This window comes from Pseudophryne corroboree, chromosome 5 (assembly GCF_028390025.1).
Source record: "Pseudophryne corroboree isolate aPseCor3 chromosome 5, aPseCor3.hap2, whole genome shotgun sequence".
NCBI classification, from domain to species: domain Eukaryota; kingdom Metazoa; phylum Chordata; class Amphibia; order Anura; family Myobatrachidae; genus Pseudophryne; species Pseudophryne corroboree.
Genome location: NC_086448.1, coordinates 373,606,368 through 373,621,338, shown reverse-complemented (window position 1 = coordinate 373,621,338; position 14,971 = coordinate 373,606,368). Strand labels below are relative to the sequence as shown.

Genomic DNA, 14,971 nt, shown 5'->3' with positions numbered 1-14,971 from the left:
GGGTACCCTCTTACCTCCTCCCATGCGATCCAAAACAGCAGCGGTGGTATGTGTGTGCCTGATGAAACCAGAGCGCCTCCGCTGTAAGTAACCGGCAACCAAGGCGCGGGAGTACACAGCGCCGCTGGGGGAGGTGAGGGAGCCGCAGCACGATATGTCATGACATATAACCTCTAGTGCCTGTGCTGCGGCCCTTGAAGTCTTCTTTCTTCTCAGAAAAGCTCTTTTTAGGGCTGCTTAGAGCAAACCATCCTGTTAGCTGCCTGCACTGCAGGCACCAACTTACAAACTAAGCTCCAGTGCCTGGAGGCGGGGCTATAGAGCAGGCGGTGCTGTGCATCTTGGGAACAGTCACAGCTTTAGCCTATTGGTGCCTCAGATCAAGATCCAACTCTACACCCCAATGTTATTCCCTGTGGAATACCAGTGTACCCCGCTGCAGAAATTAATTTTTTCATAGGGTATATAATGCTTAGTCCTACTGTATTATTGCAATTGCTAATCCCCAGGTTTATAATTTTTAACCTGTATGGTGTGCAGGAAAAACTAGCAATGTTGTAGAATGGCACATACTGAACTGAATTTCCTTCAAAGCTTCTTATAAAAGATAACTGGGCACAGAGCAATTTTAAATAGTGTTTAGAGAGCAAATGTAAAAGAGGGCTCACAAAGACAAACTATGCATTTGATCAGACCATGCAACAGCGAATATAGTCACTATTTTACATTAAAATATATCAAGGACTCTTTTACTGAACAATACACGATATAACTGGAGTTTCCACACTTTAAAATGTCCACAATGTTGTCTTCACTCATCTTGCAGGGGTGTGGTATGCGTGACCGGCGGGTCAGCATACCGGCAGGGGGTGGCGAGTGCCGCGGGTTCTATTCCTACTCTATGGGCATCGTGGACACCCACGAGTAGGAACAGTCCCTGTTGGTCGGCATGCCAACCATCGGGATTGTGAGGGGGCGGGATGTAGGGGGAGGTTATGTGACCGTCCGTTTCCTGACCGGCAGTCACATAACTACATCCCCTCTTGCAGTTCTAGTGGGTCATTGCTCCTAACTAAATAAGCTGCAGTTGGAAAACTTGTAGTGTTCCATTGGTGGAATTCAACAGATTTCTCCCGCGGCTACCACTAGGGGGTACAAAATTGAACATCTGTTAGCCATGGGGGAGACATGGGGGAGGTGCTAGAAGAAATGTGTGCAGTCCGTGGCTTGGGCATCCTAACCACTGCTTTAGACAGGCTTAGCCACTTTGCACGGCTAAACCTGTTTTTTTTGGGCACATCACAACTAATAGGCGCATAAAAAAACCTGTATTGCTCCGTGGTCACCTAATTATATTGAAGCCCAGCAGGGGGCGCCGCAAACAACTGAATTACTCACATTGAGTCATATACAAGTGTGGGGCCAGTGAAAACATTTATACCGCTTTCACATCGCACAAATAACCCGGTATTGACCCAGTATATTGCCGGGTCGACGCGGGTCAAGGTGCGGTGAGAAAGGGGTACGGTCACATTTTCCTGGTCGCCTGACCCGGTATTTCAACCCTGGTTAAAAGAAGAGTTTAACACGGCAGGGCAGGTGTGGTGTGATCGGGTTACCTGGGTTGATGCGACCCTAGACCCGTTCACACTATAGAGGAGGCGGCGCTTGGAGATGATCTGATCTCCAGATGCTGCCTCCGCCCCGATGGCAACCGAAGACAGTGTGAAAGGGTCCAATGCCAGGTCGCACCCTGGAATGACCAGTTTCCAAATTTCGGGTGCAACCCAGCATTGCGATCTGAAAGTGGTATCATACAGTCTCAGCTTTTCAACCAGTGTAAGATTCCATCAGTACACGTCCTAAAGTTGTGAGCGAAGACGCAGGTGGGAAGGATATAATTACTTTAAACTTCAGCTTTGTTATATTGTCACGTCAAAATTGTTACCTTCAAGTTTCACAGCTGTAAAATGTAATTTTGGGGATTTAGTGGTTCTTAGAGTAGGAGTGTGAAATTAGGAGGTCGAAAGATTTAAGTTTTTTTTTTTTTTTTTTATAGACTGATCAGTATTGTTGGGTGATTTCAATTTAACACTCTTTCAAATTTGTGCAAAGTTTTTTGACATTTGCCTGGTGATGTAACACAAATGTTGGTTTCGAATTAGGAGCGGTAATTTACTGTGGCTAATCACCTTCCCCAGGGCTATCCTATTAGCCCCAACGTTGGTACTTACCGGGACCAAATCCACGATAAGTAGCCTTATTTCCCTGATTGCAGCCAGAAAACACATCGTTCCGTGACTGTCTGCAGAACCCTATGCGTTTTCACACAAAAAAAATATATGTAAAAATGGGGGCTAATCGGATAGCCTGAGAGAGAAAAAATTAGACAGTAAAAAGTAAAAAAAAATCGTGAAAACCTACCTTTTTTCGCAGCTAATTGGATACCGCCGCAAAGTGTTTCATGGTCTTTCCCTTCACCGAATTGGCAAAAACTACCAGTATTATAGAAACTATTGTAATCTTGTTAAAGAACAAAAAAAGTAGATTTTGCTTGACTGCTTTGTTTACTTTATACTTAGGATAACTTCTGATGTACAGTACCTCAAACAGTGCCATGTTTTTCCCATCGTAAAAGTTATTTCTGTCCATCTCATTGTGAATGAAGGGACTATTTTCTCTAGGGTTGCCATCACCTGCAGAAAATAATTACAAATGTGTCAGTACAATTACTGTATATGTTCAATAATAATAATAAAAAATAATAATAATTATTATTATTATAATTAAAAAAAAAAAAACAAATCCAGAAAAATCTTAAAACATTTCATTTAAAATATTTAAAAAGTGATGTGGAAGGAACATGGAATGTTATTATATACACCTATATACATATATCTACATATACACACACACACACACACTCTGTGGGGGGGGGGGGAGTTCAATTAAGGCAGCGCACCCCTTGCTGGGTGTCTTAAGCGATCGACGTCTATCAGAGCTATTCAATTGTTGCTCTTATCAGATGCCCATTGCCAGTTAAGGAACCTGTCAGCTCCGGGTTTAGCCGCACAAAGCGGCTAAACCCATCTAAAAAGCCTAAATGTGCGTCAAAAAGTCTGTAGTTTGAGCACCCAAGCCCAGATTTTTAACACATTTTCTTGCACCTCCGAAGGCTGCGAGAAACAAAATGGGACTTCCACAGCTAATGGGCGTCTATCGGAGAAACAACTGAATAGCTCTGATAGAATCCCATTGATAAAGACCCCTAGCAGGGGGCATGAAGCGCAATTAAAAATTCCCCCTGCATGTTAGAATTAAATGACAGCAGTGGCACTTATACTTAACATTTGTGGATTATTCCAAACATGTAATTATTTCATGTAAATTAGATCTATAGCCACAGACAATATTTTTGTGCAAAACAAGTAATAAAACACAATGGGGGGGGGGGGGGGGGGGGAATTCAACCATTCTCGCTGCCCTATCTTCAGTCTAAAATTACAGGAGCGATATTCAATTGATGGCGGTTATTGCACTGATGTCGTCCATTAGTGTCGGGTAAAGCAGCTAAACCCGTCAAAATTGCCGGACAGTTCTTTCAACGGGTAATGCTATCCCTGCTATCCCTAATACCTTTTTTGCGGCTTGTAGCTTGTTGCTACGGCGTGCATCGGCATACGCCGTGGGTAGCTTTCGTCCCGTCTCTCCCGCTGTATCGGCTACTTCACCTCCGTAGTCCTCTTGCGGCGTGACAAGCGTCTCAGCATATCAGTGTTTGCGTTCACTGATTAATGTCCTCTGTTCCTGCACCTCAATGTCCAACGCGTTTCGGGTCCAAAAAACCCTTTAACTAGGATGTCATTTGTTGATTTAACTTCCTTTATATACTATAAAAACTTTATTAGGATTTGATTAAAAACAGGAAATGTCCCAAAAGGAAGTTGTTGATAAAAAGCGGTAACCATGTGCCCCTATGTTATCAATAGGGTAAAATTATTTTTACCTTAAAATTACAGGTATGGCGTTCAAATAATAAGTGTGAATAAATTATAATGAATTAATCGTCTAATAAAAAAGCATTTATGTCTATTTCCACATTTAGTCCTTCTGGTTGTAAAGTCTTCATGAGATAAATCCAAGTGGATTTATCTCATGAAGACTTTACAACCAGAAGGACTAAATGTGGAAATAGACATAAATGCTTTTTTATTAGACGATTAATTCATTATAATTTATTCACACTTATTATTTGAACGCCATACCTGTAATTTTAAGGTAAAAATAATTTTACCCTATTGATAACATAGGGGCACATGGTTACCGCTTTTTATCAACAACTTCCTTTTGGGACATTTCCTGTTTTTAATCAAATCCTAATAAAGTTTTTATAGTATATAAAGGAAGTTAAATCAACAAATGACATCCTAGTTAAAGGGTTTTTTGGACCCGAAACGCGTTGGACATTGAGGTGCAGGAACAGAGGACATTAATCAGTGAACGCAAACACTGATATGCTGAGACGCTTGTCACGCCGCAAGAGGACTACGGAGGTGAAGTAGCCGATACAGCGGGAGAGACGGGACGAAAGCTACCCACGGCGTATGCCGATGCACGCCGTAGCAACAAGCTACAAGCCGCAAAAAAGGTATTAGGGATAGCAGGGATAGCATTACCCGTTGAAAGAACTGTCCGGCAATTTTGACTGATTGAGAAACAATATCAATCACCTCTGCCCCACCACCTTTTCAAAAAAGAGCTTAAACATTTATTACTAACCATTTTATTTGCAGGTATGTGCGTTCATTATACATATTAATTAAGCGCTCCATCTTTCTTGTTTTATTTTTGGTGATTAATATAAAGGGAGCTGCTATATATACATATACACAAGCGCGGCTAATACCTCACTAATTTAAAGCAGCTAAACCCGACAAAACTAATGGGTGTGATGGCGAAAAGTGCCATTTGGTTGCCCAAACAAGGTCACTTTCGCACATTTCAGCTTGTCACCGCAAGCTGAAATGCTAGCGCCGACAGCTGTTCGTGCCCGACAGAGTACATATATACCAAAGGAAATACAAAATATATCTTATTGGTGTATCTGTACTCAAACCAACAAGAGGACCAAGAGATACTGCCATATGTTCAGCACTGGAAACGTAGCCAATTATTTTACGGTGGGAAATCAATACTTTTACGCACAGCAATAACTAAATATGTACACCTGCTTGTTAATACAAATAGCTAATCAATCTAATCATGTGGCAGCAACTGAATGCATAAAACCATGCAGATATGTCTATTTGTTTCACATGAAGGTGGAAGAAATGTGATCTACAGCATGTGACGTTGACTGTGGAAAAACTGCCCATGCCTGAAGGGATAGATTGCGTAGCTCAGAAACTGCTGATCTCCTGGGATTTTCATGCACAACAGTCTTTAGAGAAGACAAAGAATGGTGCACAAAAATAAGAATTTACTTACCGATAATTCTATTTCTCGTAGTCCGTAGCGGATGCTGGGAACTCCGTAAGGACCATGGGGAATAGCGGCTCCGCAGGAGACTGGGCACAAAAGTAAAAGCTTTAGGACTACCTGGTGTGCACTGGCTCCTCCCCCTATGACCCTCCTCCAAGCCTCAGTTAGGATACTGTGCCCGGACGAGCGTACACAATAAGGAAGGATTTTGAATCCCGGGTAAGACTCATACCAGCCACACCAATCACCCTGTACAACCTGTGATCTGAACCCAGTTAACAGCATGATAACAGAGGAGCCTCTGAAAAGATGGCTCACAACAATAATAACCCGATTTTTGTAACAATAACTATGTACAAGTATTGCAGACAATCCGCACTTGGGATGGGCACCCAGCATCCACTACGGACTACGAGAAATAGAATTATCGGTAAGTAAATTCTTATTTTCTCTGACGTCCTAGTGGATGCTGGGAACTCCGTAAGGACCATGGGGATTATACCAAAGCTCCCAAACGGGCGGGAGAGTGCGGATGACTCTGCAGCACCGAATGAGAGAACTCCAGGTCCTCCTCAGCCAGGGTATCAAATTTGTAGAATTTAGCAAACGTGTTTGCCCCTGACCAAGTAGCTGCTCGGCAAAGTTGTAAAGCCGAGACCCCTCGGGCAGCCGCCCAAGATGAGCCCACCTTCCTTGTGGAATGGGCTTTTACAGATTTTGGCTGTGGCAGGCCTGCCACAGAATGTGCAAGCTGAATTGTACTACAAATCCAACCAGCAATAGTCTGCTTAGAAGCAGGAGCACCCAGCTTGTTGGGTGCATACAGGATAAACAGCGAGTCAGATTTTCTGACTCCAGCCGTCCTGGAAACATATATTTTCAGGGCCCTGACTACGTCCAGCAACTTGGAGTCCTCCAAGTCCCTAGTAGCCGCAGGTACCACAATAGGCTGGTTCAAGTGAAACGCTGAAACCACCTTAGGGAGAAATTGAGGACGAGTCCTCAATTCTGCCCTGTCCGCATGAAAAATTAGGTAAGGGCTTTTATAGGATAAAGCCGCCAATTCTGAGACACGCCTGGCTGAAGCCAGGGCTAACAGCATGACCACTTTCCATGTGAGATATTTTAAGTCCACAGTGGAGAGTGGTTCAAACCAATGTGATTTTAGGAACCCCAAAACTACATTGAGATCCCAAGGTGCCACTGGAGGCACAAAAGGAGGCTGTATATGCAGTACCCCCTTGACAAACGTCTGAACTTCAGGAACTGAAGCCAGTTCTTTTTGGAAGAAAATCGACAGGGCCGAAATTTGAACCTTAATGGACCCTAATTTTAGGCCCATAGACAGTCCTGTTTGCAGGAAATGCAGGAAACGACCCAGTTGAAATTCCTCTGTAGGGGCTTTCCTGGCCTCGCACCACGCAACATATTTACGCCAAATACGGTGATAATGTTGTACGGTTACATCCTTCCTGGCTTTGATCAGGGTAGGGATGACTTCATCCGGAATGCCTTTTTCCTTCAGGATCCGGCGTTCAACCGCCATGCCGTCAAACGCAGCCGCGGTAAGTCTTGGAACAGACAGGGTCCGTGCTGGAGCAGGTCCTTTCTTAGAGGTAGAGGCCACGGGTCCTCTGTGAGCATCTCTTGAAGTTCCGGGTACCAAGTCCTTCTTGGCCAATCCGGAGCCACGAGTATAGTCCTTACGTCTCTCCTCCTTATGATTCTCAGTACCTTGGGTATGAGAGGCAGAGGAGGGAACACATACACTGACTGGTACACCCACGGTGTTACCAGAGCGTCCACAGCTATTGCCTGAGGGTCCCTTGACCTGGCGCAATACCTGTCTAGTTTTTTGTTGAGGCGGGACGCCATCATGTCCACCTTTGGTTTTTCCCAACGGTTCACAATCATGTGGAAGACTTCTGGGTGAAGTCCCCACTCCCCCGGGTGGAGGTCGTGTCTGCTGAGGAAGTCTGCTTCCCAGTTGTCCACTCCCGGAATGAACACTGCTGACAGTGCTATCACATGATTTTCCGCCCAGCGAAGAATCCTTGCAACTTCTGTCATTGCCCTCCTGCTTCTTGTGCCGCCCTGTCTGTTTACGTGGGCGACTGCCGTGATGTTGTCCGACTGGATCAGCACCGGCTGACCTTGAAGCAGAGGTTTTGCTAGGCTTAGAGCATTGTAGATGGCCCAGGATATTTATGTGAAGTGATGTCTCCAGGCTTGACCACAAACCCTGGAAATTTCTTCCCTGTGTGACTGCTCCCCAGCCTCTCAGGCTGGCATCCGTGGTCACCAGGACCCAGTCCTGAATGCCGAATCTGCAGCCCTCTAGAAGATGAGCACTCTGCAACCACCACAGGAGCGACACCCTTGTCCTTGGTGACAAGATTATCCGCTGATGCATCTGAAGATGCGACCCGGACCCTTTGTCTAGCAGATCCCACTGGAAGGTTCTTGCGTGGAATCTGCCGAATGGGATTGCTTCGTAAGAAGCCACCATCTTTCCCAGGACCCTTGTGCATTGATGCACTGAGACTTGGCCTGGCTTTAGGAGATTTCTGACTAGTTCGGATAACTCCCTGGCTTTCTCCTCCGGGAGAAACACCTTTTTCTCGTCGGGATCAGCTGCGATTTTGGAATATTGAGAATCCAACCGTGCTGGCGCAGCACTATCTGAGATAGTGCTACTCCGACTTCCAACTGTTCCCTGGATCTTGCCCTTATCAGGAGATCGTCCAAGTAAGGGATAACTAAAACTCCCTTCCTTCGAAGGAGTATCATCATTTCGGCCATTACCTTGGTAAAGACCCGGGGTGCCGTGGACAATCCAAACGGCAGCGTCTGAAACTGATAGTGACAGTTCTGTACCACAAACCTGAGGTACCCTTGGTGAGAAGGGTAAATTGGGACATGTAGGTAAGCATCCTTGATGTCCAGAGACACCATATAGTCCCCTTCTTCCAGGTTTGCAATCACTGCTCTGAGTGACTCCATCTTGAATTTGAACCTTTGTATGTAAGTGTTCAAGGATTTTAGTTTTAAAATTGGTCTCACCGAGCCGTCCGGCTTCGGTACCACAAATAGTGTGGAATAGTACCCCTTTCCCTGTTGTAGGAGGGGTACCTTGATTATCACCTGCTGGGAATACAGCTTGTGAATGGCTTCCAATACTGCCTCCCTGTCTAAGGGAGACGTCGGTAAGGCAGACTTTAAAAAACGGCGAGGGGGAGACGTCTCGAATTCCAATTTGTACCCCTGAGATACCACCTGAAGGATCCAGGGGTCCACTTGCGAGTGAGCCCACTGCGCACTGAACTTCTTGAGACGGGCCCCCACCGTGCCTGAGTCCGCTTGTAAAGCCCCAGCGTCATGCTGAGGACTTTGCGGAGGCGGGAGAGGGCTTTTGTTCCTGGGAACTGGCTGTTTGTTGCAGCCTTTTTCCTCTCCCTCTGCCACGGGGCAGAAACGAGGCGCCTTTTGCCTGCTTGCCTTTATGGGGCCGAAAGGACTGCGCCTGATAATATGGCGTCTTCTTAGGTTGAGAAGCTACCTGGGGTAAAAATGTGGATTTTCCAGCAGTTGCCGTGGCTACCAGGTCTGATAGACCTACCCCAAATAACTCCTCCCCCTTATAAGGCAATACTTCCATGTGCCTTTTAGAATCCGCATCACCTGACCACTGCCGCGTCCATAAACCTCTTCTTGCAGAAATGGACAGCGCGCTAACTCTTGATGCCAGTCGGCAAATATCCCTCTGTGCATCACGCATATATAGAAATGCATCCTTCAAATGCTCTATAGTCAGTAATATACTGTCCCTATCTAGGGTATCAATATTTTCAGTCAGGGAATCCGACCACGCCAGGCCCGCACTGCACATCCAGGCTGAGGCGATAGCTGGTCGCAGTATAACACCCGTGTGAGAGTATATACATTTTAGGATATTCTCCAGTTTTCTATCGGCAGGTTCCTTTAGGGCGGCCGTATCAGGAGAGGGTAGTGCTACCTGTTTAGACAAGCGTGTGAGCGCTTTATCCACCCTAGGGGGTGTTTCCCAACGTGCCCTATCCTCTGGCGGGAAAGGGTACGATGCCAATAACCTTTTAGGAATTATTAGTTTTTTATCGGGGGAAACCCACGCCTCACACACTTCATTTAATTCCTCGGATACAGGAAAAACTACAGGCAGTTTTTTCTCACCAAACATAATACCCTTTTTAGTTGTACTTGTATTATCAGATATATGCAATACATTTTTTATTGCTTCAATCATGTAACGTGTGGCCCTAGTGGAAGTCACGTTTGTCTCCTCATCATCGACACTGGAGTCAGAATCCGTGTCTGTGTCTGCCATTTGAGGTAACGGGCGTTTTAAAGCCCCTGATGGCGTTTGAGACCCCTGGACAGGCACAAGCTGAGTAGCCGGCTGTCTCATGTCGTCAACTGTCTGTCATAAGGAGCTGACACTGTCACGCAATTCCTTCCACAAGCTCATCCACTCAGGTGTCGACTCCCTAGGGGGTGACAACTGTATAATAGGCAATTGCTCCGCCTCCATCTCATTTTCCTCCACAAACATGTCGACACAATCGTACCGACACACCGCACACACACAGGGAATGCTCTGATAGAGGACAGGACCCCACTAGCCCTTTGGGGAGACAGAGGGAGAGTATGCCAGCACACACCAGAGCGCTATATATATACAGGAATACCACTATAAAATGTGCTTTTCCCTTTATAGCTGCTGTTAGTATAAAACTGCGCCAAATTAGTGCCCCCCCTCTCTTTTTTACCCTTTTATGTAGTGCAGGACTGCAGGGGAGAGTCAGGGAGACGTCCTTCCAGCGGAGCTGTGATGGAAAATGGCGCCCGTGTGCTGAGGAGATAGGCTCCGCCCCCTTCTCTGCGGCCTTTTCTCCCGCTTTTTAGGTGAGTTCTGGCAGGGGTTAAAATACACCCATATAGCCCAGGGGGTTATATGTGGTGTATTTTTAGCCAGCCAAGGTGTTTTACATTGCTGCTCAGGGCGCCCCCCCCTAGCGCCCTGCACCCTCAGTGACCGGAGTGTGAAGTGTGCCTGAGTAACAATGGCGCACAGCTGCAGTGCTGTGCGCTACCTTGTTGAAGACTGATGTCTTCTGCCGCCGATTTTTCCGGACCTTTTCTTGCTTCTGGCTCTGTAAGGGGGCCGGCGGCGCGGCTCCGGGACCGAGCTCCGAGGCTGGGCCTGTGTTCGGTCCCTCTGGAGCTAATGGTGTCCAGTAGCCTAAGAAGCCCAATCCACTCTGCACGCAGGTGAGTTCGCTTCTTCTCCCCTTAGTCCCTCGATGCAGTGAGCCTGTTGCCAGCAGGTATCACTGAAAATAAAAAACCTAAAACTAAACTTTTCACTAAGAAGCTCAGGAGAGCCCCTAGTGTGCACCCTTCTCGGCCGGGCACAAAAATCTAACTGAGGCTTGGAGGAGGGTCATAGGGGGAGGAGCCAGTGCACACCAGGTAGTCCTAAAGCTTTTACTTTTGTGCCCAGTCTCCTGCAGAGCCGCTATTCCCCATGGTCCTTACGGAGTTCCCAGCATCCACTAGGACGTCAGAGAAACAAAGAACACCAAACTCTGTGGGTGAAAATGCCTTATTAAAGGATAAGGTGGGTAGTATGGCCGTGGCTGCAGCACACCACATTGGTCATGTCCAGTGCTCTCCCAACGCTTTCAATTACGGGAGGTCCGCCCGGCAATTGTGTTCCCTGCTGGATCACCTGGAAACCCCAGTAATGTGCACGTCCCCTGGCGTTCGCCCGGCATCCTCTCAAACGTTATCATGTTTCCGGTGGAGAGGGATGCTGGACAGAGCTCCAGATGTGAGATCGGCTTCAGTCACAGTCAGCGCGCTCCATCCGGCATCCGGGAACATGCACACTGTGACGTTAATGGAGGGCAGAGAGCCCTCCCACTGCTTAAAAGGAAGAGGCGCACTGTCTGGACGGGAACAAGCGACTCACAATATCAACTTCATTACATTTGTAAGGAGGAAGATCATTCCCTAATAAGAGAAACATCAGTGACATCACAGAATAAAAGACACACGGCCTTGTGTTTAATATCTTTTTATTATTTTTTCACACAGACAAATCTTTGCAACAAAAAAAAAGAATTCACATTTTTCTACTTCTATCAATTTTATATACTTCACTTTATAGGACCTTAAATATAGATCTTAATGATAGAAGAACATGTGGGATAATAAATAAATGAAATTAATTCCACATGGGTATTGGGATTCCTTAACATTTTAAAACTATACAGAAAGAAAGGATATGATTTTATAAATAATTATACACTATCCAATGTGATTGGGAAGGAGTGCACCCAGACTAAAACGGATTCCAGTTAGTCTATTATCTGTTTTACCCTTTCACCCTTTGAATCAGTGGGTAGCACTGATGCACTAAAAGATATGTGAATATATTAAATATATGAGGTAATATAAATATAAAACATTAATTCCCTAGAACTACAATAAACCATAAACCGTTTTAGTGCGGAACTTTTCTTCCTATTTATCAATCAGTTGTAAGTGGCAGGGCTTGCGGAAACATGGTCAAACATAGAGGTGCATAGTGTGATCAGATTTATGTCCAAGGGCACAAAGGAAGCGGAAATTAATCGCCAACGTGTCGAGGTGTACAGTCATAACATCATGTCACGGAAATAGATTAGGGTTGATGCAAGGCATCGCTGCCGCTACCCCACGGCACCCGCATATGGCCCTTTGAGCATGATTAAAGAAATCCTGAAAATGAGCTGTTTGAGGCTGCAGGAATGCCCGATTTTGGAATGAGCTCCACAAAAAAGTTCTGCAGATCAACTACATTATTATCTAGATATAACCTGCATTATCCACAGGAACTGGTAAAGAGGTTACCCCTTCTTTACTTACGGTACTTTGAATTTGCCTACGTCGAGAGTAGCCCAGAGGGGAGATGCAGCTGACCAATGATTCCCCATCACTGACAGGGCCAGTTGGGTTCACATCAATAGGCCCCATTCCCCCATGGCATAATGCCACAAATCAAGGACTACGATGAAAGAGCAGAACCAAAATTATTCTCATATTGGACCTACCCCCTCCTCATGGAGCCACGAATGGTGTCATTATGCTCACCATCCCGCCCACTACTAGGAAGTGAGCAGTATGTAGAAAGGCAGCCTATATATCCATGTATTTGGGGAACACTGCAAATTTGGTAGTCTCCTAAAGCGTTCTGAGAGAGTAGTTACTTTTCTTGGGTTACTCCTATAAATATAATAACTACACCAAGCTTAGTGGAACATATTACATTACTTCTCTGCGGTTATCTGTTCTCATTTTGAGATAATAATGTTAACAACAAACAGGAGCAGTATTAACAGGAAAAAAGCAACATAAAGGAGCCACAAGCGGAAAAATAAATACAACCTTACGGATATCAATAAATAAGACCATGTAAATCAAGTGCAAATTATGTGTTTCATAATTTGATCATCAAAAAGTGCTACCAGAACAATAGAAAATCTGATAATGTGGTAGTTCAAAATCCAAACTACAGTATAGACCTAATTCAAATCTGATCGCAGCAGCAAATTTGTTAGCTAATGGTCAAAAACCATGTGTACTGCAGGGGGGGGAGGAGAGATATAACATGTGCAGAGAGAGTTAGATCTGGGTGGGTTATATTGTTTCTGTGCAGGGTAAATACTGGCTGCTTTATTTTTACACTACAATTTAGATTTGAATTTTGAATTTAGATTGAATAAGTTTGAACACACCACACCCAAATCTAAAGCCCCGTACACACGGGGAGATGTGTGCCGAGTGATCTAGCACAGACCACTCAGCATAAATCTCTCCCCCTGCTCAGCACACAGCGCAATGTGTGTTGAGCGAGGGGGACACACAGGGGGCCGCTCACTTCACACAGCAGTGAAGTGAGCGATCAACTAGATTTGGCATGCATGCATGCCAAATCTAGAGTCAGCGCATCGCTACAGGCATACACACGGAGAGATCCGTGCTTAATTTCTAAGCAATCTAGTTAGATTGCTTAGACTTTAAGCATGGATCTCTCCGTGTTTACCACCCTAACTCTCTCTGCACATGTTATATCTGCCCCCTCCCCCCACAGTGCACATGGTTTTGCCCAATAGCTAACAAATTTGCTGCTGCGATCAGATCTGAATTAGGCCCTAGATACAAACTGAGATTTCTGTATTTCGATTATGTAATATTCAAATCTTATTGCTGATCCTTTGCAATGTGCTAGGGTAATATTTGTCCTTTTTTTTTTTATCTTGATTTCAAGCACCTGTGAAGGACCATTAATTTGATTTGAGCAAAAATCCTTTTATATTATATTTCAAGATACAATGATATGATGGCTATCCTTCAGTATTATAAAAGGAGAACATTTAAGACAGTGCCAGTGTTCCCCAGGAGTTGGTGACCCAGGAAATGTACTCAACGATTAGACCATATGATGCTCAGAGACATTTTGAAGAACAGCAAAATGCTACACCCAGGGAACAACTGGTCCATATCAACATGCTAAATACAAAGATAGTCAAGAAAAATCCCCATTATCTCCCAAAGAAAAAATAAATAAAAATACAAACAAGAACCTTATACCAGTGTCAAGCATGTCCGTGAAGGAGTGAAACATTTCTCTTTATACCAGAAAAATCTATTGGAAAACGGGAGTCATCTCGGACAACTGAATCATGTAACAGATAATGATCCCAAAAACACCACAAGCAAATCTACTAATGGCTATAAAAAAAAAACATTAATGCAATGGAATAGCCAAGTCAACATCAAGTCCACGAGAGTCAATTTTGAGACAATGAATGTCAAAGTTGAATAACCAATTAATTAACCATTGACTTTTAATGGTTTTATTTCTGCTTCAATAACGTAGTACCATGTTTAAATTTATACTACTGTATTTTAGGAAATATGTTTCCATGGTACCATGGCAGTGTTAGTACAAAATGGGCAAAAATGGACTTCATTCACTTTTTTATATAGCTATGGCCAGGGCTTAAAGTGGTCCTAGAGAGGTGGGGGAACTCACCTCGCCCGCAACGCCGCATAAAAGGGGTGTGGCCTCACAAGGAAGGGGCGTGGCCACACAAAAGTACCACCAATTCAAAATAATGCTTCACAGTAGGACAATCTTATTCATATTTCCCGCCCCACATACTAGTGCCCTTTACACACACAATGCCCACAATAGCAGAGTCCCCCTTTTACACAGTACGGCAGACAGAGCCCCCTTTTACACAGTACGCAGACAGAGCCCCCTTTTACACAGCACGGCAGACAGAGCCCCCTTTTACACAGTACGGCAGACAGAGCCCCCTTTTACACAGTACGGCAGACAGAGCCCCCTTTTACACAGTACGGCAGGTAGAGCCCCCTCCAAGGGCAAACGCAGGATTTTATG

General features: G+C 45.0%; 1 protein-coding gene across 3 annotated transcripts in view; it reads right to left on the bottom strand.

Annotated features, from left to right (window-relative positions):
- The window catches only part of SLC12A7 (solute carrier family 12 member 7), a 952,187-nt gene that overhangs the window by 454,578 nt on the left and 482,638 nt on the right, over positions 1–14,971 (bottom strand). For all 3 annotated transcript variants that reach the window (XM_063922663.1, XM_063922664.1, XM_063922665.1), the window contains exon 2: positions 2,605–2,696. In XM_063922663.1, coding sequence (XP_063778733.1) covers positions 2,605–2,696 — 92 coding nt within the window. The remainder of the gene's footprint in view (positions 1–2,604; positions 2,697–14,971) is intronic.